This window comes from Nuphar pumila, chromosome 14, assembly GCF_984573655.1.
Source record: "Nuphar pumila chromosome 14, dmNupPumi1.hap1.1, whole genome shotgun sequence".
Taxonomy (NCBI): Eukaryota; Viridiplantae; Streptophyta; class Magnoliopsida; order Nymphaeales; family Nymphaeaceae; genus Nuphar; species Nuphar pumila.
The window spans coordinates 9,293,572-9,316,906 of record NC_143262.1 but is presented as its reverse complement, the minus strand read 5'-3'; the positions used below and the strand labels follow the sequence as shown (position 1 = coordinate 9,316,906).

Sequence of the window (23,335 nt, the reverse complement as noted above, 5' to 3'; positions counted from 1 at the left end):
TGCAGAGACCTAGCCGCGCTAGCTCAGCCAGACGTACTACAATCTCTGTCCATGTGTAAAACTCTGAGGTCTTACCCCTCGACCCTAGGGAGTCACCAAGCTTCGGCTTACGCAAGGGAGTGACGTCCATGGGATTTGAACCTAGACTGCCCGTCTAACAGTCTAGGCCTCTCCCACTCCGAGGGCTCCACGCTTTCCATGTGTATCCTAGTAGGCGAGGGGGTGTGTACTTCCTAGTAGACAAAAGGGGGCTATGGGTTTTATGCAAAGCAGGTTATATGTTCCCCCCGCGAACAGGGCAGTTAGCTACATCTCATGATTGGGGGTCCCAAAGAGCACCACGTATGTAAGCATGTGCGTCTCGTATCCCCATGTTTGTCAGCATTAATTAGCGTTGGAGTTTGATAAGATTGCAAAGACTTAAGTACCCTCTCCTCCATTGGTGCAAAAAAAAATGACGGTTCTTGAAAAAGGAGTGGTTGTAAAGACTTAAGTGCCCCGAAGATGATTATTTAAGACCCAGTCTCTGCACTGTAGGATTATCCGAGAAAGAAATCTCCCCTAGAGGAGGCCATGAACATCAACCCTCTCACTCTCTCTCTCCCTTCTATTTCTGCTTCTGTGCACATCCATTAGAAGATCATACATTGCTCCATCAAGCACCGACTGACCTATACATTGACTCTTGTGAAGCCTGATTCAGAGTTTTTACCCTTACAAGAGAGGGGTAAAACCTCATCCCACTCTCTCTCCCTTCTCTCTCTACTTCTGTGCACATCCAACAAACGATCCAACATTTCTCCATCAAACACCGACTGACCTGCACACTAACTGTAGCATCGTTCAACTTGATGAGTTGTGGAACCTGATTTAGAGTTTTTGCCCTTACAGGAGGGGGGTTTGGGGGCTCCTCCCAGCGTGGGTAGCATCATTCAACTTGAAGAGTTGTGGAGTCTGATTCAAAGTTTTTATCCATTCATATTTTAAGGCATTAGATCTCATTTTTGAACATCCACGCATGTGCAGTTTGCTTTCATCATGTTCAGTTGCTTTCTAGATTATACTTTGAATTCTTGTGCATTTTAGATCTATCGATTTGTATATAACCAGAGCTCATTTTAACTTGAATTTTTTACTGCAACTTTATGCATATGTCTTCATGCTCTCCACCAAAAATTAGATCATTCTGAGTTTGTTTGACTCACTTTAAAAATCGAGATTCAAAACCTGTTATTTTGCACCGTCGGGATTTTAGCAGAATCAGGACCAACTTGCGGAAGTGATTTCTCCCTAACCAGAGATGATCTTTCCGATCCGTAAAAAAGGTTGTTTTCTAAATTGAATCTAGTTTGTTTATACCAAATTTCAGCGATTTCTATGGTGTTTTCGTACCAGTTTCGGGTCAAAAACCATAACCTTGTCACCCTGTGTTATTTTAACGGTTCAGATTTTGATCCATTTTGTTTGAATTTTATATTCCTAATGGAAGATCATTTTTCAATTCTGTAAAACGGGTTCTCTTCGTTTATGTGTCTAATTCATCCCTGTAAATTTTCAGAATTTTTCATGGTCAATTATTATTTTATTTTGATTAAATACCAGAACCTTGTATCCAAATTTTATAAATGTTCTGATTTTGGCCCCCATATCATGACTGTTGTAACACTTCTTCAACAAATCGTTATTTGATTGGCAATATTCTTCAACAAATTATTGTTATGATTTTTTTGAGTCTCTAATGAGTCTCTACTATGATTTATAGTATTTTTGGGTCTCCAACGAGCCTCACAATGATTTATAGTGTTGTTCGATCTTTTAACTATGATTTATAGTGCTTTGTGGTCTCCAACGAGCCCCACAACGATTTGTAGTATTTTTCGGTCTTTTAACTATGATTTATAGTGTTTTCGGGTCTCTAACGAGACCCACAGCGATTTATAGTGTTGTTGGACCTCGCTATAGCGATTTGTAGTGTTTCTCGCTAAACACTACAGCGATTTGTGATACAAATCGCTATCCGAATCAGGACCAACTTGTCAGGGTCATATCTCCATAACCAGAGATTGGATTTCAAATCCGTAAAAAGTGGTGTCTTCGTTATAAAGTTTAGTTTATTCTTGTAAATTTTCAGCGATTTCTATGGTCATTTGATACCCCATTTAGATCTAAAACTAGACCACTATCAGTCTGCCTTATTTGAGTGACATAGGTTTTTATTTCATTTTGTAAGAGTCATATCTCCCTAACGGAAGATCATTTTTCAAATCCGTAAAAAGGGTTTTCTTCCTCTATATGTCTAGTTTATATCTGGAAAGTTTTATAACTTTTTATGCTCATTTGATATTTCGAACCTGTTAAAAACCGAGACATGTTATAAAATGTTATAAAACTTAAAAAGTTTGAAACTTCCTCTATGTGTCTCGATTTTTAACAGGTTCGAAATATCAAATGAGCATAAAAAGTTATAAATCTTTCCAGATATTAACTAGACACATAGAGAAAAAAAACCCTTTTTACGGATTTGAAAAATGATCTTCCGTTGGGGAGATATGACTCTTACAAAATGAAATAAAAACCTATGTCACTCAAATAAGGCAGACTGATAGGGGTCTGGTTTTAGATTCAAATGGGGTATCAAATAACCATAAAAATCGCTGAAAATTTACAGGAATAAACTAGACTTTATAACGAAGACACCACTTTTTACGGATTTGAAATCCCATCTCTGGTTAGGGAGATATGACCCTGACAAGTTGGTTCTGATTCGGATAGCGATTTGTATCACAAATCGCTGTAGTGTTTAGCGAGAAACACTACAAATCGCTAAACACTACAGCGATTTGTGATACAAATCGCTATCCAAATCAAGACCAACTTGTCAGGGCCATATCTCCCTAACCAGAGATGGGATTTCAAATCCGTAAAAAATGGTGTTTTCGTTATAAAGTCTAGTTTATTCCTGTAAATTTTCAGCGATTTTTATGGTTATTTGATACCCCATTTGAATCTAAAACCAGACCCCTATCAGTCTGCCTTATTTGAGTGACATAGGTTTTTATTTCATTTTGTAAGAGTCATATCTCCCCAACGGAAGATCATTTTTCAAATCCGTAAAAAGGGTTTTCTTTCTCTATGTGTCTAGTTTATATCTGGAAAGTTTTATAACTTTTTATGCTCATTTGATATTTCAAACCTGTTAAAAATCGAGACACATAGAGGAAGTTTCAAACTTTTTAAGTTTTATAACATTTTATAACATGTCTCGGTTTTTAACAAGTTCGAAATATCAAATGAGCATAAAAAGTTATAAAACTTTCCAGATATAAACTAAACACATAGAGAAAGAAAACACTTTTTACGGATTTGAAAAATGATCTTTCGTTAGGGAGATATGACTCTTACAAAATGAAATAAAAACCTATGTCATTCAAATAAGGCAGACTGATAGGGGTCTGGTTTTAGATCCAAATGGGGTATCAAATGACCATAGAAATCGCTGAAAATTTACAAGAACAAACTAAACTTCATAACGAAGACACCACTTTTTACGGATTTGAAATCTGATCTCTGGTTAGGGAGATATGACCCTGACAAGTTGGTCCTGATTTGGATAGCGATTTGTATCACAAATCGCTGTAGTGTTTAGCGAGAAACACTACAAATCGCTATAGCGAGGTCCAACAACACTATAAATTGTTGTGGGTCTCGTTAGAGACCCGAAAACACTATAAATCATAGTTAAAAGACCGAAAAACACTACAAATCGTTGTGGGGCTCGTTGAAGACCCCAAAGCACTATAAATCATAGTTAAAAGATCGAACAACACTATAAATCATTGTGAGGCTCGTTGGAGACCCAAAAATACTACAAATCATAGTAGAGACTCATTAGAGACTCAAAAAAATCATAACAATAATTTGCTGAAGAATATTGCCAATCAAATAACGATTTGTTGAAGAAGTGCTACAACAGTCATGATATGGGGGCCAAAATCAGAACATTTATAAAATTTGGATACAAGGTTCTGGTATTTAATCAAAATAAAATAATAATTGACCATGAAAAATTCTAAAAATTTACAGGGATGAACTAGACACATAAACAAAGAGAACCCGTTTTACAGAATTGAAAAATGATCTTCCATTAGGAAAATAAAATTCAAACAAAATGGATCAAAATCTGAGCCGTTAAAATGACACAGGGTGACAGGGTTATGGTTTTTGACCCGAAACTGGTACGAAAACACCATAAAAATCGCTGAAATTTGGTATGAACAAACTAGATTCAATTTAAAAAACAACCCTTTTTACGGATCGGAAAGATCATCTCTAGTTAGGGAGAAATCACTTCCGCAAGTTGGTCCTGATTCTGCTAAAATCCTGACGGTGCAAAATAACAGGTTTTGAATCTCGATTTTTAAAGTGGGCCAAACAAACTCAGAATGATCTGATTTTTGGTGGAAAGCATGAAGACATATGCATGAAGTTGCAGTAAAAAATTCAAGTTAAAATGAGCTTTGGTTACATACAAATCGATAGATCTAAAATGCACAAGAATTCAAAGTATAATCTAGAAAGCAACTGAACATGATGAAAGCAAACTGCACATGCGTGGATGTTCAAAAATGAGATCTAATGGCTTAAAATATGAATGGATAAAAACTTTGAATCAGACTCCACAACTCTTCAAGTTCAATGATGCTACCCACGCTGGGAGGAGCCCCCAAACCCCCCTCCTGTAAGGGCAAAAACTCTAAATCAGGTTCCACAACTCATTTAGTTGAATGATGCTACCCATGCTGGGATGAACCCCCGGACCCTCCTCCTGTAAGGGCAAAAACTCTAAATCAGGCACATAAGTAGAGAGACAAGGGAGAGAGAGTGAGAGGGTTGGTGTTCATGGCCTTCTCCAGGAGGAACCCTTTACCTCCCTTGATTTCTTCTCTAGAGAGAGAGAGAGAGGGTTTTACAGTGTTTTACGAAGAAGGAAGAAGAAGAAGATGACGATGGAGCAATATAGGATCGTCTGTTGGATGTGCACAGAAGTAGAGAGAGAAGAGAGAGAGAGTGAGAGGGTTGATGTTCATGGCCTTCTCCAGGAAGAACTCTTTGTTTCCCTTGATTTCTTCTCTAGAGAGAGAGAGGGTTTTACAGTGTTTTACGGAGAAAGAAGAAGAAGACATGTTTGTCCTTTTTTTGAACAGAAAAAGAAGAAGACTTTGAAGAGTCAACATCATCCTCGACTTTCTGGATGGAGGACATGTTTGTCCTTTTTTTGAACTGTTTGTTTTTTCTTTTTTGAATAAAGGGCATTTTTGTCATTTTCTCAAACCATCACTTTATGAGAAGAATAGCAAGAAAGGGTACTTAAGTCTTTGCAACAACACCAGAGTCCGATGCAAAGTTATGTCAACATACACGGGAATACGAGCCCCATGTGCTTGTATACGTGGTGCTCATTCAAAGCCCCGAACACAGACGTGGGATTCAGTGAATCATCGGGGGCGAACATACACCACCCTCTCGGTTTTATGCAATGAGCTCTAATATTGTAGAGCGAGGTGATTTCTCCCCCATTTAGCAAAAAGAAATAAAAAAGTCAGATCCAAAATGCCAAGTCGTCATGTGTTGATGCCATGTAATTATAAAATCTGGCGGTTGGATTTATTAAAAACAGATGATTCCCATAGCCCTTAGAAGTAATTTTCACACCCACATTTGGTAAATCAATATATATATATATATATATATATATATATATATATATATATATATATATATATATATATATATATATATATATATATATATATATATATATATATATATATATATATATATATATATATATATATATATATTTGAAAGGCAAACTGGGGTTAGGCATACCTCCCCCACCAGGTATTATTCAACGTACCACTGGGTTTTGAACATGCAAAGTCCCACCACAAGGATGCAAAGTCTCGCGACAAGGATACCTGCACTAACAGCTCCTACCAACCATGCGGAACCGCTGTTGGTGAGGAAATCAAATTTTTGTTTTTAAAAGGCAAGGTGGGGTTAGGCAGACCCCTACCAGTTATACAACGATATCATTGCGATTTGAACTTGCAACGTCCCAACACAAGGTGACGTGCACTAGCTGCTCCTACCAACCAAGCGGAGCCCTATTGGTGGGAAAATCAATATTTACCAAAATAATTCCTGCAAAAAACAGGGTCTCATTATAACAATAAGTTGTTGGGCATCACTTTTAAAATTCTCGATCAAGGTTTCTAATTCTATCTGGTGCGGTTTATTTCATGGATTCTCGATGTTTTTATCGACCTTTAAAATCTTTTTTTAGGGAAAAATAACAAATTGACCTTTAAAATCTTAATTAAAATGATTAAAAAAGTATAGTAAGATTGTCATGGACTGAACAGCTTAAACATAAAAAAAAAATCTAATTACTAATGCTTTCTGGTTAGTCAAAAACCTGATGTCCCCTTCTTTCGTCGTGAACCAATAAGCATACGCGGTTCACTGCTATTATTTATCATCTTTAAATCACAAGACTTTTCGTCTTGTCTCCCATCAATGCTTAAATCACAGCACAAAATTTGCATTCATACGAATGTATGTCGTCATTTTCGTTATCATGCAAAGCTGTGAAGTGTAGGCCTCACACAAACAAAAGGAGTTCTCATCGATGGGTCTCTTCTAAGAGACTGTCATGAGCACTCCTGTCCGATATCTCGCGTTATCACGTGACACTTTCATCATGGTTAATAGGTTTTAAGCATGTTTTGATCATCATCAACTAAACAATTCTTCCATGCTCAGATGGTGCAAAGAGTTTATCAAAATGCTATTTTTTTTCTCAATTAAAAAATATCTAGTCGCATTCAAAATAATACTTCAAATTAGGTGTAATGTTATCTATGCTCAGCTATCAAACATCATCCCCTATCTACCCTTATTAAATTTTATGATGCAATCTGACCCTATAGATGGATTCGACATAGACGATTTAATAAGAAATGATCCATGGATCATATTTCTTTAACAAAAAATATGATTTTTAAATCACAAATTTTGTATTTTGTCAACCATTGATTTTTGATTGCGTAGAAAATCCTGCCCAAAAGTTGCATTTCGGCGACTTAAATGTTGATCTTCACTAAATGAATGATGTAAATCACATCTCAGTGTTAAGGCACACTGAACCAGGACAGAAGAAGGATTGACCAGGAGGAGATAAGTGATAAACCAGATAAACCAAGTCTCAAGACTTGTGATGGTTCATGACTCTCTCAAAAGGATCGGCCAAAAAAAGAAGTTTCTAATGTAGAACTCTCTCAAAAAGATCAGCTAGAGTCCAAATCAACACTCAGGAGACCCAAAATAATGATAAGATTGAATCCCATTGTAGAGAAGTCCAATGTAATTAAATAGCTCAAAGATGAGAGTTAGAGAGAGAAGGCTCCTCAAATACTATCTTGTACACTGTAAATAAAAAATAAAGAAGATCCATGGCTCTCACATTGAGTGTGAGAGTCAGAGCCTTTTACCTGTGGACTTAGGCACTTCAAAGTGACCGAACTTATATTTTGTGTCTTGTGTTTTTTTTAACTGTGGAGTCTGATTTGATCAAAACAACTTGAAATCTCAAAGAAGGGTACGTGTGAAGATAAAGATGGCATAAGGGATGGGTGAAACCGATTTGAGGTTAGAGAGGCTATTACTGGTTTAGAGTGACGGATGAATCTGCTCTTAAGTTGCACTTACAAACATGGGTTATTGCGCCTCCATATGCACATGAAGATGTGCATCCATAAATATTGGCTGAAACATGTGATATTGTGTTGTTTCTAACTATTTGGGGGATTGAAAAATATATTAACGGATTGTTGGTTACATTCGATTCCCAACGGGCATCTCACTTGGGAGCGTGAGTGGGGAGAATGCATCCCATCAAGTAATGAAATCCCTTGTATATCAATCCTAGCCATCCAACTAACAACTGGGATTAATCCACATCTTCACCTAGATTTGGAGCCGTCTAGATGTATCAGCTGGAACACTGGGACAGTTCCTTTGATAGGATCCTTTTTGGAGAGTAGGGCCTACTAACATCTCCATCAAGTGAGATATGCGGTGCGATAAAGATCAAGATTCTTTCACCCAACAAAAAACATGGAAACCAATACCATTAGCTGTGTGATCAAGTCCTTGCGACACCGTAACCTTGCAATCATCCGGCCATTGCCAACCTCTTAAAAGATAAAAGGAATGGCTTCACAGTTACCCGAAGACCCAATGTTAATTTACTGGGTTCTCTAGCCTTTAATTTAACACCTGCGGCCCACAACTGATGACACCGTACACACGGTCGACTGTACTTCTCATGGGCTGACCATAGATCAGCTCAATCGAACCATAGATTAACCTCCATCCTGAACTAGGGGAGTAGATTGGTCTCATCCCATCTATGTGAACATGGAGCTAAGCAAGCTTCTATTTTTTTTTAATGACCAGGAACCCTCGACAAGAATCGGGTCACTTAACAGACCTGCCTCCAGCGAGGCAAACACCGAGTAGGGCCCATGACCACTCTACCTTAAGCAGCTACGGATAAACTCGTGTGCCAGCAGGGTTTGATCTGGCGTCTTCATATCATCCCGCTGACCGTGCAGGCGATCCCCCACTGTGGTGCAAGCTTCCATATTACTACCAAACTGATTGTCTATTGTATGATCACCATGTATGCAAGATGAGGCTATTGTCAGGATCATATATCATTAGTAGCCAACCATCTTAAAGATATATCGGAGGCGTGATCCAATGCTCGGGGCGAACACTTTGCAAGTGTTCTACCCTTTTGAGAGGCGAGGGAGGAGTTGGGCTCCCTTTTATGCCTTGTTTGGAAACTGCCAGTTGATGGCAGCTAATGATGCAAATATGGAATCCATAGTTCTCATGGTTTTGACAAATATCCAAGTGCATGTTTGGGGCTATTGGTATAACTCTAATGGAGATTTAGTACTTCCAACTGGTTACCTGTTTGGAATGCCACTTTAAAGCTGCATTAAAAAGTTGGAAGGGTATCGAAAGAGGAACTGGAGCAGCCGGAAGCTCCGTCGGTGTGGGAACCAGGGTAATAGTTGGCAACTACCACCTCATTAAGGTGATAGCTGAAACGAGGAACTTGATGTGGCAAATGTCACCCCAGATCCCTCTTTTTTTCCGTCCTCCCCAAACAGTCAGTGGCGCTGAATTTTCCCCAGATCCACTCCGGCTGCCTCCAGTTTCCAAACAAGGCTTTAAAGGAGGGTGACAGATGTGGAACGTGGCAGCCAGTGATTGGGCAGAACACTTTGTTCTGAGTCAGATCACTAAAGATCGTGTTAAGATGAAAAGACTCAAAGAGGCACTGATCTAAGCCATCCATTCATTAGTACCAGTCTCATTTTTCTCTCCTATGCATCTCGATACGTAATGGTCGGAGGAAACTCTCACGGCCATCGTCATCACGATTATAAAAGAGAGGTGACTGCCTATTGCTTCCAAAACAGGTGACGTCCAACACGCCACCGGTATGGCCTCCATGATGACTGAGGCGATGAGTAAAATGTTCCTTAAGAAATCACCAAGGGAATCTCAAGTCAAGCAAGTGGAGGCCCACTCTTTACCTGAGTTGAGATCGGAGCGGTTAAGTGACATGGCTAAGTGTCATAACCAATCACATGACAGCATTGTATGGAGCCCACAGTTACAGAGTGCAGGCCCCCACATAACATGCTGGCCATGGCACATAGCCGCTCCCTGAATCCCCTACTCTTTACCGTGCCGACTGGTCCAGCCAATTTTAATTACTAGAATCATACACACCGTACGTGCGCTAAACTGAACGGCGGCAGCATATCAAGTGCAATCACATCAATATACGAGCCTCGACGAGCTATGGATGAGCCAAGCCACAACTTTCGTATGGGTGTTCAGCCTACTCATGGAAATCGGGGCAGAGATTTAAAGAGTGCAGATAGGGTGTTATTGTATACTACCAATGGTCGATTACATTTAACCTCCACCGCACGTCTCACTTGGGATATGTGAAAGTGGGGCCCACACACACCTCCCCCATCAACTGTTACGTGCATTGGGTGACCCGACATAACCAGTAACCTGGTTACACGACCATAACAGATCGGGAGATTCAATGGTGGTACATGTCATTCAAGGCTCTCATAACAGTGTGTACGTCATCTTTAATGAAAAAACTATGCAATATTCGAGTGCCTCGCACCTTTTTAACCGTATCCCGGTGGCGTACGACTATGGTACCCAGCCCACAGAACTATTGATGTGTGTGTGTATGTATGCACGTGCGTGCGTGCGCAGGCCTGTGTGTGTGTGTGAGAGAGAGAGAGAGAGAGAGAGAGAGAGTTACGGGTTATCCGGGCGAATGACGAAGCTGGCGAACCCTGTGAGGCCCTTGATGACGCTCCGCCGGCTCCCGAGTGGGCGGCCCCCATCCAGACCCAACTCGACAGACAGCAACGCGAACCGGCTTCCCCGAGACGAATTGATTGTCTCCCTCACCTCCTCCACCTCGAACTCTTCAAGCAACTCCTCACGCCCACCCCGAGAAGCCATGCCGATGGATATTTTCGTTCGTGGAGAATCAAGAGACGCCGGGCACACTGCCTCCAAGGATCCAAATATTCCTACACGAGTGATCAAGACAAGCGACTCGGAATCACAAACCGTTTCTGAACCGAAGATTCTAGATGAATTAAATAAATAGCAAATAGACAACAACAAGAATCAAAATCACGTTGCAGTAAGAAAAAAAAAAGTGATACATTTTTGGAAACCCTCAAAATCAGGATCCGGAATATGCATTTCAAACCAGGAAGGATTCTTCCTTAAAAAAAAATTCATTCAGCTGACCTTCAGAAACAAAAGAGGGAGGGAAAAACTCAATTTTTTCTTAGAAATAAAAAAGTATCCGAGTTTGCATGTGATCACTAGGATCGAAGCTTCAAACTGACAAATCTGAGAAAACTTCCTGAGATTTGAGGATTAGTTTCTTTTTATCCCGAACTTCGATCGGGAGAAAACTCGAGAAAGTACGAAAAACCATGTGAATTCCATCCTTCATTGATCAAAATCGAGTTCGGACTTAAATTTCAAGATTCACGCTCAGATTTTTTAGTTCATTATCCAAATCCCGCACACCTCAATTGTTCAAGAAAAGAAAAATCAAGAAATATTGATATTTCGAAACTTCAAATGGAATTAAATAATGAAAATCGGATCTATAATGATCTTCCTGTGATAGTTCCATTTGAATCCCGATAATTACATAAAAAATGCTACAAAAGATCGCAGAATTACCACAACAATCGGAAATCTCCAAGTCTGCAGAAGCAAAAGCAAGAAAAGTGAATTAGAACTCGAGATAACCCGAGAACGGTGAAGATCAAACACGCACATTTATGCAAACGAAAAAGAGAAAAGAAGAAGGAACGGAAAGACGTTCACTTCCGTTCATCTCTTTTGCAATTATCCTTCAGTTTAACCGATAACAAAGAAAATGACATAAAACGATCCGTCACTCACCACAAACTCTTTTTCTTTTCTTTTTTTCTGTTTCTACTAAAGCTTCACGATCGCCTTGTTGCTGTGACGCCTAAAGGCATCCGATATTTTGCACTTTAAATGGTTAAAGGCGAGCATCAGCAGAGATCGTCGTTGTGCTCCTCCTTTCTCCTTTCTCCTTTCTCTTTTCTCTTTCCGATTGGCTCTCCGCCACTGGTAGCTCCACAGCGCTATAGGGTTTTCAGAGTCGTAGCCAGTCCGTCTACTCTCGGTGGAAGAGAATATTTATAGAGCGCAGGGAGGGAGAAGGAGGCGACCATAATAGAAAATTTGAAGAATGACGGAGACGGAAGTAACGCGTGGAGGATGAGAGTCCGGACACAGGCAGTGAACGTGACGTTTATTTAGTGACAAACGTTAAAAAACGGCAAAATATCGGCAGCAAAAAACTTGCGAGAAATTGTTTGTTTTAATCTTGTATTTTTTTTCGATAAAAAATAAATAAAAATATTAAAATTAATTTGTTATAATAAAATATATATAAAAAGTTGTTTTAAAATAAAAACAACAAGATTTTTTATGATAAATAGCCAATAAAACATAAATATCACGTTTAAAATGCGATATTTTTATTTTTTTGACCAAAAACTCACAAGAAATTGAAAATATAGTGAGACATTACTGTTTTTAACTTTCGAGTAATTTCTCACGATATTTTCTCGAGATTGTCATAAAGCTTTCCAGATTTGTCATTATGTTTGGGAACCTCTTTCTCATGATCAAGCTGAAGGACTAAGGTCCCCCTCTTTTTTAAGTAGACAAGCTTACAACCAGGCAGTTATTCAGCCACTCATGTACCAATGCTGTTCAAACTTGCAACATCCCATAGAAGGGTGACTTGTACAAACTGTTCCTATCAAACGGTCGGATCTCCTGTTGGTTTTCCTTAGTGTCTGTTCGGAATCTCGGCACTGGGATGGGCGTTTATGCATTTGGTGTTTTTGAAGCAAAATCTTGGTCAAACGCTCACGACGGTTCCGTTTGGAATCTCGGCGCAAGGATGGGCGTTTATACATTTGGAATGAGAAGTGAGGCCCTTAATTTCTCCTTTGTATTTGCGCTAAAAGATGGATTTGGCAGCTGCCACCACAGTGACAAATATCGCAAGATTTATGAAAATATTGAGATAATATCGTGAGAAATTGCCTGAAAGTTTAAAACGGCAATTTCTCGCAAGTTTTTCAAAATCTTGCGAGATTTATGAAAAACATAAATACCATGATTTAAACACGATATTTATGTTTTAAATGACTATTTATCCCCCCAAAACATGTATTTTTATTTTTAAATAATTTTTATTAAAAGAGATAATGGGAAATGGGAAATTATATTAGTCAAAAGAGGTCGGGTAGGCCTAGGAAGACATGGATGGAGGTGATAGGAAAGGATATGAATGCTTTGAACCTCACCGAGGACATGGCATTGGATAAAAATGATTGGAGGAGAAGGATTCATGTGGAAGACCCAGAATGATTTTCTTTTTTGGTTCATATCGCCGACCCCAATTGTTTTGGGATGAAGGCGTAGTTGTTGTTGTTGTTGTATTTTCTTATAAAAAATAAATGTATATTTTTTAATTTATTTATTTATTGCCGAGATTTTTTTTCAAAAAAAAAAGTGAGATTTTATAAAAAAATTCAATCTCTCACAAGTTTTTGAGAAACGAGAAATTGCCCTTTAAAACGTTTGTCACTGTGGCTGCCAACTTTCTCAAATGCATAAACCCCATAAACGCCCATCCCAGCTATCCCAAACAGGAGGGAACTATTGGATGAGTATCGCAGGTTCAATTTTTTTTTGAAAAATATGATACGTGAAAATGAAATTTTTTAATTTGTAATAAATAAAAGCTATTTTTTATATTTTAATAATAAAAATATATTTGATTGTTATAAGTATTTTTAAACATTAAAATATATTTAATTTAAATATTAAAATATTATTCATACGTGTTAGTGTTGATGTCCACGTGCCCGAGCAGGACATGCCACCAAAATGGCGTATCCCTGTGACCCAAAATGAACTAAAGAGCAACTGGTGCGGGCGCTCCGTGCTTATGTAACTTGGACCGAGGATCAAGTGCAATTCAGTTGCACAAAAAAGAAAAGCTGCTTCCATTGACCGATAACCATGTGTCTAGTTCTGAATGTGGGACCCCAAAAGGGGGTCGTTCGACAAGTGTCATGCAAAAGGATTGGTGGCACACTTATTTCGGTGCAACTACGTAATTGCACCAGATCATGCGAATGTCGAGAGATCGTGCCAATGATTAACAGATATGGTTCGGTTCGATTGGTTCTATTTTGCTTAATTGGATTTGGATAATTAAGAATAAATAGGGCTCAGAAACAAGATGAGCAACTCAAGGCTCGGCTCATAAGGAGCTCATCGAACTCTTGAAACAGGCTTAGCAAGGCGAACACAAATAGCTATTATAAATATATTTTACGTATATATCATATAATTTAGGTATAAGAACTATTTTTACATATATATCATATAATTTAGCTATAATTAAGAACTGTTTGTCTTGCAAATGATATGTTTAGAATGACTTATAGTTTTGAAACAATATATTTATTTTGTAATTTGTTAAAACAACGTCACAATAGCTTTATTTGAAAAAATGTTGAGGAAAAGTCGGGCGATATTTTAAAATTCTGGTATTTTTTTTTATAAAAAAAATATATCAGCATTAGTTGAGCCCTTCATCTGCACGTATGTGAACATAATTCTTAGAAAGAGAGAGAGAGAGATACCACGAGATGCTCTTACCTTTCTTGAATTATTTTTTTCAATTTATAACCCGAAGAAAATGCACCGGACACAAAAACCTGATCGCACTTACTCAGCCTGCCATACCTATGATCATGCCGGCAACAAAAAGCTCTGAGGCTAGGACCCTGTCCCGAGAGCCTATGCTGGACATTGGCTTGGGCAGAAGGGTATCACTCATGAGAATCAGATCTTGACAGATCATCTGGCAAGGCCCCACCCCACTACGCCAACCCAGATCTTTCTTGGAACTTATTAAAGAAAAGTGTCCAAAGTTCAAGTAAATTGAGTACTCTCATAGAATGTTTGATGCGCTGTCCAAGGTTGGATGAAATGAACAAAAAGAACAAAACAAAACATTAGTTTTGTTCATTCTGATCTTTTTGTTCTAAGCCCAACAAATGTCCTTTGTTTGATGGGGAAAGAATGAAGAAGAAGAAAGGGGGCACCATCTTCACCCGCACCGTCCTCAAAGTCAGGGGCACCATCTTCTTCACCGGTGTCGACAAGTCCGGCTTCGTCGACGCCCAAAAGATCTCGTAGACCCTCATCTCCCTTAGTGTCAAGTCTGGGTTCCTCTTGTTGGATCAGTATGGAGGTTTTTCGGCGACGGCAACCAATCGGCCTCTTTGTATGGGGTTGGCCCTGCAAAGATACAGAAAAAAACAGACAGCGTACCTGAGGCTGCCATTGACGGAGGGCAGAGGTCGCGGGAGTTGGTCGCCGGAATTTTTCTGCTCAGCCGGACTGCAGCCCTTCACGAGCCCAGGCTACCAGATGCAGTGGGTGAGTAGACCTTCGATTTTCTTCACCCAGGGTCGCTCATGATACCCTGTTCTTATACGCATAGGGTGGGAACGGTTTGCATAACCGTTCCCCTTCATCCTATGCTGATTTATCGGCAGGATCACCCCTCAATGGGGATGTATCCACATTGTGGATAACCACCACGTTAATCGTGGTGGTTAATCCAACATTCTCCCACTTGATCCGACGATAAATCTTTTTAACCAGAAAACCTTATGGAAATAACTTGATGAATAGATTGGCCTTTATAATCTATTCTAAAGGTCCTTAGTTGAATCTCTAATCCTTAGGAGATTGACAACAACCATGATGAGAATCAAAAAACTAAAAGTGATCACTTTATTTATATGCATATGTCAAAAAGAGTTTAACAATCCCATCCTCATTACATGTTCGGAATATAATTCCGGTGCTAGCCCTTTAGTAAGAGGATCATCGATCATCTCTTTGGTACCAATATTGACAATATGCACTAAATGATTCTCCGTCCTTTCTTTAACAACAAAATACTTCAATTCGATATGCTTGCATGACGTAGTACTTTTGTTGTTGTTCGAAAAGGACACTGCAGCTTCATTATCACAATAGACCTTCAGTGGCTTCCCAATAGAATCGACCACCTTTAACTGTGATATGAAGTTCTTTAACCATATAGCCTGCAAAGTAGTCTCGTATAATGCAATGAATTCTGCCTCCATGGTGTGGGCAGCAATGGTCGTCTGCTTTCCACTCCTCCAAGAGATCGCTCCCCCAGCAAGTAAGAAGACGTACCCAGTAGTAGACTTTCTACTATCAAGGCATCCTCCTAAATCCGCATCTGAGTAGCCAATGACCTCGAGGAGATCAACTTTATGATACGTTAACATATAGTCTTTTGTCCCTTGCAAATACCGCAAGACTTTCTTGGCAGCCTTCCAATGGGGTAAACCTGGGTTAGACTGAAATCTGCCAAGTACCCCTACTGCAAAAGAAATATCTGGTCGAGAACATGTCTGCGCGTACTGCAAGCTGCCAACAACTGATGCATATGGATAAGCACTCATCTGTGCTTTGTCAATATCGTTTTGTGGACAATCCTTTAGGCTCAGCTTGTCACCTTTTGATATGGGTGTAGAAGTAGGAGAACAATTCTCCATCTCATGTCGCTTTAACACATTTTCTATATAGGATCTTTGGGAGAGGCCTAGAAACCCTTTTGCTCGGTCTCGACGAATCTCAATGCCAAGAACATAAGCAGCCTCACCCATATCTTTCATATCAAAATGTGATGCAAGAAACTGTTTTGTCTCTGAAAGCAACTTTATATCGTTGGTTGCAAGTAAGATGTCATCCACATACAACATCAATATAATGAACTTACTCCCACTTTCCTTAAGGTATATACATTGATCAATAATATTTTCTGTAAACCCGAAAGTCACAATGACTTGGGAAAATTTAATATACCACTGTCGGGAGGCCTGTTTAAGTCCATATATTGATTTGTTAAGCTTACAAACAAAACGATCATTTTCAGAGAAACCAAGAGGTTGTTCCATGTATACCTCTTCATTCAGATCCCCGTTGAGGAACGTTGTTTTCACATCCATCTGATGTAGCTCTAAGTCATAATGAGCTACGAGGGCCAGAATAATCTTCATTGACTCCTTAGTTGAGACAGGAGAAAATGTCTCATTATAGTCAATGCCCTCCATCTGGGTGAATCCTTTAGCAACCAATCTTGCTTTATGTCTCTCTATGTTACCTTTGGAGTCCTTCTTGGTCTTAAACACCCATTTACACCATACGGGCTTTACTCCTTTAGGTAACATGACAAGATCCTACACTTGTTTTTTAGTCATAGAGACTAACTCTTCTTTCATGGCTTCAATCCAGTGCGAAGATTGTTTGCTTTCAACAGCTTCCATAAAAGTCAACGGGTCATCATCCATATCTATGAAATCACCAGGCTCCTGAAGGTACACCACATAATCAGGATGTATGACAGATCTCCTAATTCTTGTGGATCTCCAAACAGGTCGTTCCTCAGGCTCAGATTGAACCTGATCATCCTGTTCGTGCTCTTCTGTATTGTCCACAATAGGTTCATTTTGGATTTGTGCATTAACAATCGAATGATCAACCACACCATCATTAGAAATAACAATGTGGTATCTTTCGATGTTTTCCTTAACAGGTGATGAAATTGGATCCTGTATTTCTTCAAAACCAATGCTTTGAAGTGCACTTAATCCTACTGAACCATCTTCTAGGAATTTGGCCTTATCCGTTTTAACAATCTGTGGTGAGTGAGATGGGCAATAAAACCTGTATCCTTTTGATCTTTCTGGATAACCAATGAAATATTCATTGGTTGTTCTTGGATCAATGGCTTTAATGTGGGGGTTATATAGTTTAGCCTCTGCAGGACATCCCCATATGTACATATAAGACAGTGATGGTTTCCTACCTGTCCACAGCTCGTAAGTAGTTTTAGGCACAGATTTCGTAGGAACCTTATTCAAAATATGCACAACTGTCCTTAAGGCTTCACCCCACAACTTTATGGGAAGTGTTGAATAATTCAACATGGCTCTGACCATTTCTTTAAGCGTACGATTTCTCCTTTCAGCTACACCATTCTGATAGGCACTACCAGGCATGGTATATTGAGGCACAATGCCTTCCTCTTTAAGAAATCGCGCTAATGGTCCTTCCCTTTGCCCCATCTTAGTAAATCTACCATAATATTCGCCACCTCTATCAGACCTGACTATTTTAATAACCTTATTGGTTTGTTTCTCTACTTCTTTCTTAAATTCTTTAAACATCTGAAAAATATCAGATTTTTCGAAAATCAAGTAGAGATACATATACCGAGAATAGTCATCAATAAAGGTGACGAAATATTTTTCGCCTGTGTAACAGGGAGAAAACGGTCCACATACATCCATATGGACTATTTCTAATATCTCACTACTGCGTTTGGCACCCTCTTTATATGTGTTTGTATGCTTAGCCTTTATGCAATCAACACATGGGTCATTGTCAGTAAAATCTAGAGATTGCAAGATCCCTTCATTTACCAGTCTCTTTATTCTCTTTTCAGAGATATGACCTAACCTTCGATACCAAAGCATGTAAGACTTATCATCTGTCATGCTACGTTTATTTCCAACCAATGGGTATTCAGAAGTCAAAGACTCCTGAGTTTGGATCTTCACATTCAATCTATATAAACCATCATAAACTGATGCGGAACCAATTTCAATTGAATTTCTGAATATGAACAATTTGGAATTTTCAAACTTAAAACAATATCCAAATTTATCCAACTTTGAAATTGAAATTAAGTTTCTACTATACGATGGAATATAAAAGGCATTATGAAGATCTAAAACTACGCCCGTATCCAGAGTAATCCTGCAGGTTCCAACACTCTTCACATGTGAACACATCTTGTTTTTCGAATAGATGCTTTTCTCATGCATTGTTGGTTCCCTTCTCCTCAGGAACAACTGTAGACAGTTTAAAATATGAACAGTAGCACCAGAATCAATCCACCAGCTATTTTCAGGAATTTGTAATAAATTACATTCATGAGAAACAAATAACAAATTACCTCTCTTTTCCAACCACTTCTTGTACTTTATGCAATCTGCCTTTATGTGTCCCTTCTTCTTGCAAAAGAAGCACTTTATGGGAGCAGAGTTGGATTGCTTATCTTGGGATGACTTATCCCCAGTTGGCTTCTTCCTAGCATTTCTCTTAAATGCATTCTTCCTTGGTCCTACTTTGGATGTATGAGAAGTCATATGTGCACTCTGCACATTCTCACCTTTCATCCTCTCTTCTTTTTCAACACACTTGGACATGAGTTCATTAAATGTCCATTCATCATTATGTGTGTTGTACGAGATTTTTAAAGGTCCGTATTCCAAAGGTAAGAACGTTAGAACTAAATGCACTAGGAAAGAATCAGAGATGGTGAGCTTCATGTCATTCAGCTGAGACGCTATGTTTCTCATCTCCAAAATGTGCTGGCGAATGTTTCCCCCTTCAGTATATTTTATAGATATCAGTTTTGACATAAGGGTACTGGCTCTGGCCTTGTTTGAACTCACAAACTGTGCCTCAATGACATTCATGAATTCCCTCACTGTTCTGCATTGTGGGATAACACTTTGAATGTTCTTAGCTACTTTAGATTGCAAAAGCAACAAGCTAAGCCTATTCGAGCGCTCCCACTTCTCAAAAGCAATCTTTTGATCAGCAGTACTCTGATCAGTGAGGGCAGCAGGTTCATTTATCCTTAGGGCCAGATCTAGATCCATATACCCTAATGCAAATAAAACAGTTTCTTTTCAATCACTAAAATTAGATTCATATAGAAAAAGTATAGAGCTAGAGCCATCTAAAATCACAGAACTAGAAACTGCATGACAAAAGACACTTATCAGGAAGCATTCATACGAGACTAAAACTTTAGTGGAAAAAACAAAATAATAAAGGCCCTTGATATGCTTCTTTCCAGGCGAGTGAAAGGGGTCATCAGAGTCCTACTTTGGTAAGAGCTCTGACACGCGAAACCACTTCGCCTACTGACCATATTCGGTAAAACTAAGGTTCTTGTGAAGATAGACCATCAACACAAGGTACCTTTGGATACTCATGTGTGATGTATCTCGACACATTTACCTTATTCTACCCTACTTAAATTCCAAACACGATAAAACTACCTTTGGGTCGTCTATCGTTTCATGAATCTAAGTACAATGTGCATATTGGCTTAGGAACTGTATGATAGTATAAAATTCATTTATGACTCACGTGTATTCAGTCACTTTGGTGACATGAAAACACTGATTCATCTAACTATCCTTAATGCTAATATGCAAAATTATATCTTAAAATGGTCCGTAAACCAAATGGACCAGACATATGACTCTTGAAATGGTTCTAAAACTGAATAAACCTGTCATATGTTTCATGAACCGGTCTTAAAGCACTCTGAACTGGTCTGAAACAGCCCCGAACCGGTCATCCAAGGGTCTGAACCGGTTCTGAACCTTATGAACCGGGTCAAGTATGAACAAAAAGTTCATAAAACCCTATAACCGTATGCCAAAATCTTTGTATTTTCTTATATTTAAGAAAACAGGGTTTTAGCATCTCGGAACCGGTGAAAAACTGGAAGGAACTGACCAAAAACGACTCTGAACCGGTCCCGGAAAGGGGATGAGTCAGTCCCTGATCCGGTTCAGGCCAAATAGTGCCTGGACCCTCCTGGATCTGGGTCAGACCCGACTGCAAACTGGATCCGGGTCAGACCCGGGATTATCCGGATCTGGGTCAGACCCGGTACAGGCCGGACTCGGGTCAGACCCGGTATGGTCTGGATCCGGGTCTGACCCGGTTGCAACTAGATTTGGGTCGGACCCGGTACTGACCGAATCCGGGTTGGACCCGGTATGGTCTGGATCCGGGTCTGACCTGGTTGCAACTAGATCCGGGTCGGACCCGGTACTGATCGGATCCGGGTTGGACCCAGTATGGTCTGGATCCGGGTCGGGCCCGATACAAACTGGATCCGGGTCAGACCCAGTACAAACCGGATCTGGGTCAAACCCGGGGTCATCCGTATCCGGGTCGGACCCGGTTAATACATGGATCCGGGTCGGACCCGGTATGGTCTGGATCCGGGTCAGACCCGATAAAGACTGAATCCGGGTCTGACCCGGGGTTTACCTTGATCTGGGTCGGACCCGGGGGTCTTAGATCCGGGTCGGACCCAGTTCATACCGGATCCGATAAAGGATCCCGATGTTAAACCGTGAAACATGAAATAGGGTTTTCAAAAAACCCTATTTCGCAGTTTCACTCACCGCCGCCGCCTGTCAGCGACCAACGCCGCGGCCTGCCGGCGATCAACACCGACGCCTGCCGGCGACCAATGCCGCCTCTTCTCCGGCGAAAGCAGCCATCCACCTGCCAAAACCGATGCCGCAGAGGCCTTTAGAAATCTGGCGACTCAATAGTCGCCGGCGACGGCTCCTGCAACCTTCTAATGGCGGATGAAGAAGTAGACGCCGGCGGGGTCCTCGCCGACAGGAAACCCCCCAAAAAACAGAGGTAAGCTTTTTTTTTTTTAATCAGTCTGTCGCCCAACGGCGACAGGCGGCGGTGACCAGCAGCAGTGTCACCCCACGGTGACCTGCTTTGTTGGTCGACCCAGAGCACACCCCGCAGCGGAAGCGGGTTGTGGGCCCATAACCCAATGTTCGGTCCGTATGGAGGTTTTCTGGCGACGGCAACCAATCGGCCTCTCTATATGGGGTTGGCTTTGCAAAGATACAGAAAAAAAAACAGACAGCGTACCTGAGGCTGCCATTGACGGAGGGCGGAGGTCGCCAAAATTTTTCTGCTCAGCCGAACTGCAGTCCTTCACGAGCCCAGGCTACCAGATGCAGTCGGTGAGTAGACCTTCGATTTTCTTCACCCAGGGTCGCTCATGATACCCTGTTCTTATACGTATAGGGTGGGAACGGTTTGCATAACCGTTCCCCTTTATCCTATGCTGATTTATCAGCAGGATCACCCCTCAATGGGGATGTATCCACATTGTGGATAACCACCACGTTAATCGTGGTGGTTAATCCAACACCTCTCCCCCACTGACGTCCTCCACGGCGACATCGGTGCCCTCACCACCCATGACCTCCTCGTCTTCTTCAATAAGAGCGGCAACATCGACGAGGGGGTAGTACGCCGGGAACCACCCAACCATGGCTGAATCTAGATGTTGTTCAGCGACATGGTGGCCATCGCGCTCATGAGTGCTAGAACCTTGACGAGGGAGGAGTACATCGAGAACCACCCAGCCGGCCAGATCGAGAAGAGTCTGATCTACCGCGGCGTCGCTGACCTCGCATCGCCTCGATGGCGGCTTCATCTCTTGAGTTGGTGACCCCTTGGAGAGAGAGAGTCGGGGACCCTTACCTTCAATTTTTTTTAACGTGTTCCTTTCGTCCTGTTCTTTTTGTAACAGGGGGAGATGTTAAAAAAGAATTGAGTTTTTAAGGACACGGCGGATGCTATTTCGAGCATCCATCGCATTCAACATTTGTTAATATCACCATCCCCACGTTCATTTTGTCTTATTTGGGGCGGGAGACAATGATTCAAACATTTTCTCACGGAGCAAGTACCTAACTATGTTACATACACATTGAAGACTGATATAGTGGGGGCAATAAAGAGGCACACTAGTGGCAAAGAGTGAGATCCGTGCAAGTACGAAATAAATTTATTGTCCCCACTTAAAATTTAATAAATTTATTGTTGAGGTTGCAGATCATTAGGATAGTTTAGTACTCATGGGTAATGTGGATTGGGATGTAAACAGGTGAGACTCAAGTTGGATCAGATGAGATTATCGGATTAGTGGCCAGATTCAGACCTAGATGCATAGAGCTTATATACTAAACCCGAATCCAATCATAGTATATGCCTTAATAGATCCGAAATATAAAGGTCAGATCTTGTAGGGTTTCAAGTCGAACTAGCTCGGATGTGAGAATGTTGCATCCCAATCTGACTCGAACACAGTTCTGCTTATGGAATCTAATTAATGGATTTGGATTCGGTTGGATATACAACCCCAATACCATTACATCCCTAAGGAGGTGTTTGTTACACTCACACTGAAGGGAAGCCTCTTTCTTTTGAAATGAACACTTTGAAGAGAAAGTGATTCTCTTAATGGATCATTTGACATGAAATCTGCTTTTTTGCATTTATTATGTGCGCCCTCCAGTCGATGGAAATGAGATGAAATTTTGATTATGTATCAAAACCATAGCTTTTTTTTTTTAAGAAAACGCAAAATTTCGTTGAGTGGGATGAGGATGATGAGGCATTAACCATACAACAAAATGAAGAGATTGAGATTCATTCACCTAGATTCATTTGTTCCACTTGGTTAATCATGTTGACCTAGAGATGGCATTGCTATTTCACTGACTCATAAGGGTTCAGCACCAAACTAATAGAAGGTAGTAATCTGAAAAACATATTGATCAGAATTACTTTAATGGCTCAATTGCACGCCACAAACGAGTATGTGTGA

General features: G+C 40.3%; 1 protein-coding gene across 1 annotated transcript in view; it reads right to left on the bottom strand.

Moving 5' to 3' along the window:
• LOC149816292 (potassium channel SKOR-like) overlaps positions 1-21,994 on the bottom strand; it is a 33,960-nt gene extending 11,966 nt beyond the window's left edge. Inside the window, exons 1-3 of the mRNA XM_089986866.1 lie at positions 21,872-21,994; positions 14,871-15,066; positions 10,433-10,754 (exon numbers count right to left, since the gene is read on the bottom strand). Coding sequence (XP_089842992.1) covers positions 10,433-10,754; positions 14,871-15,066; positions 21,872-21,994 — 641 coding nt within the window. The remainder of the gene's footprint in view (positions 1-10,432; positions 10,755-14,870; positions 15,067-21,871) is intronic.
• Between the last annotated feature and the right edge of the window lie 1,341 nt (positions 21,995-23,335).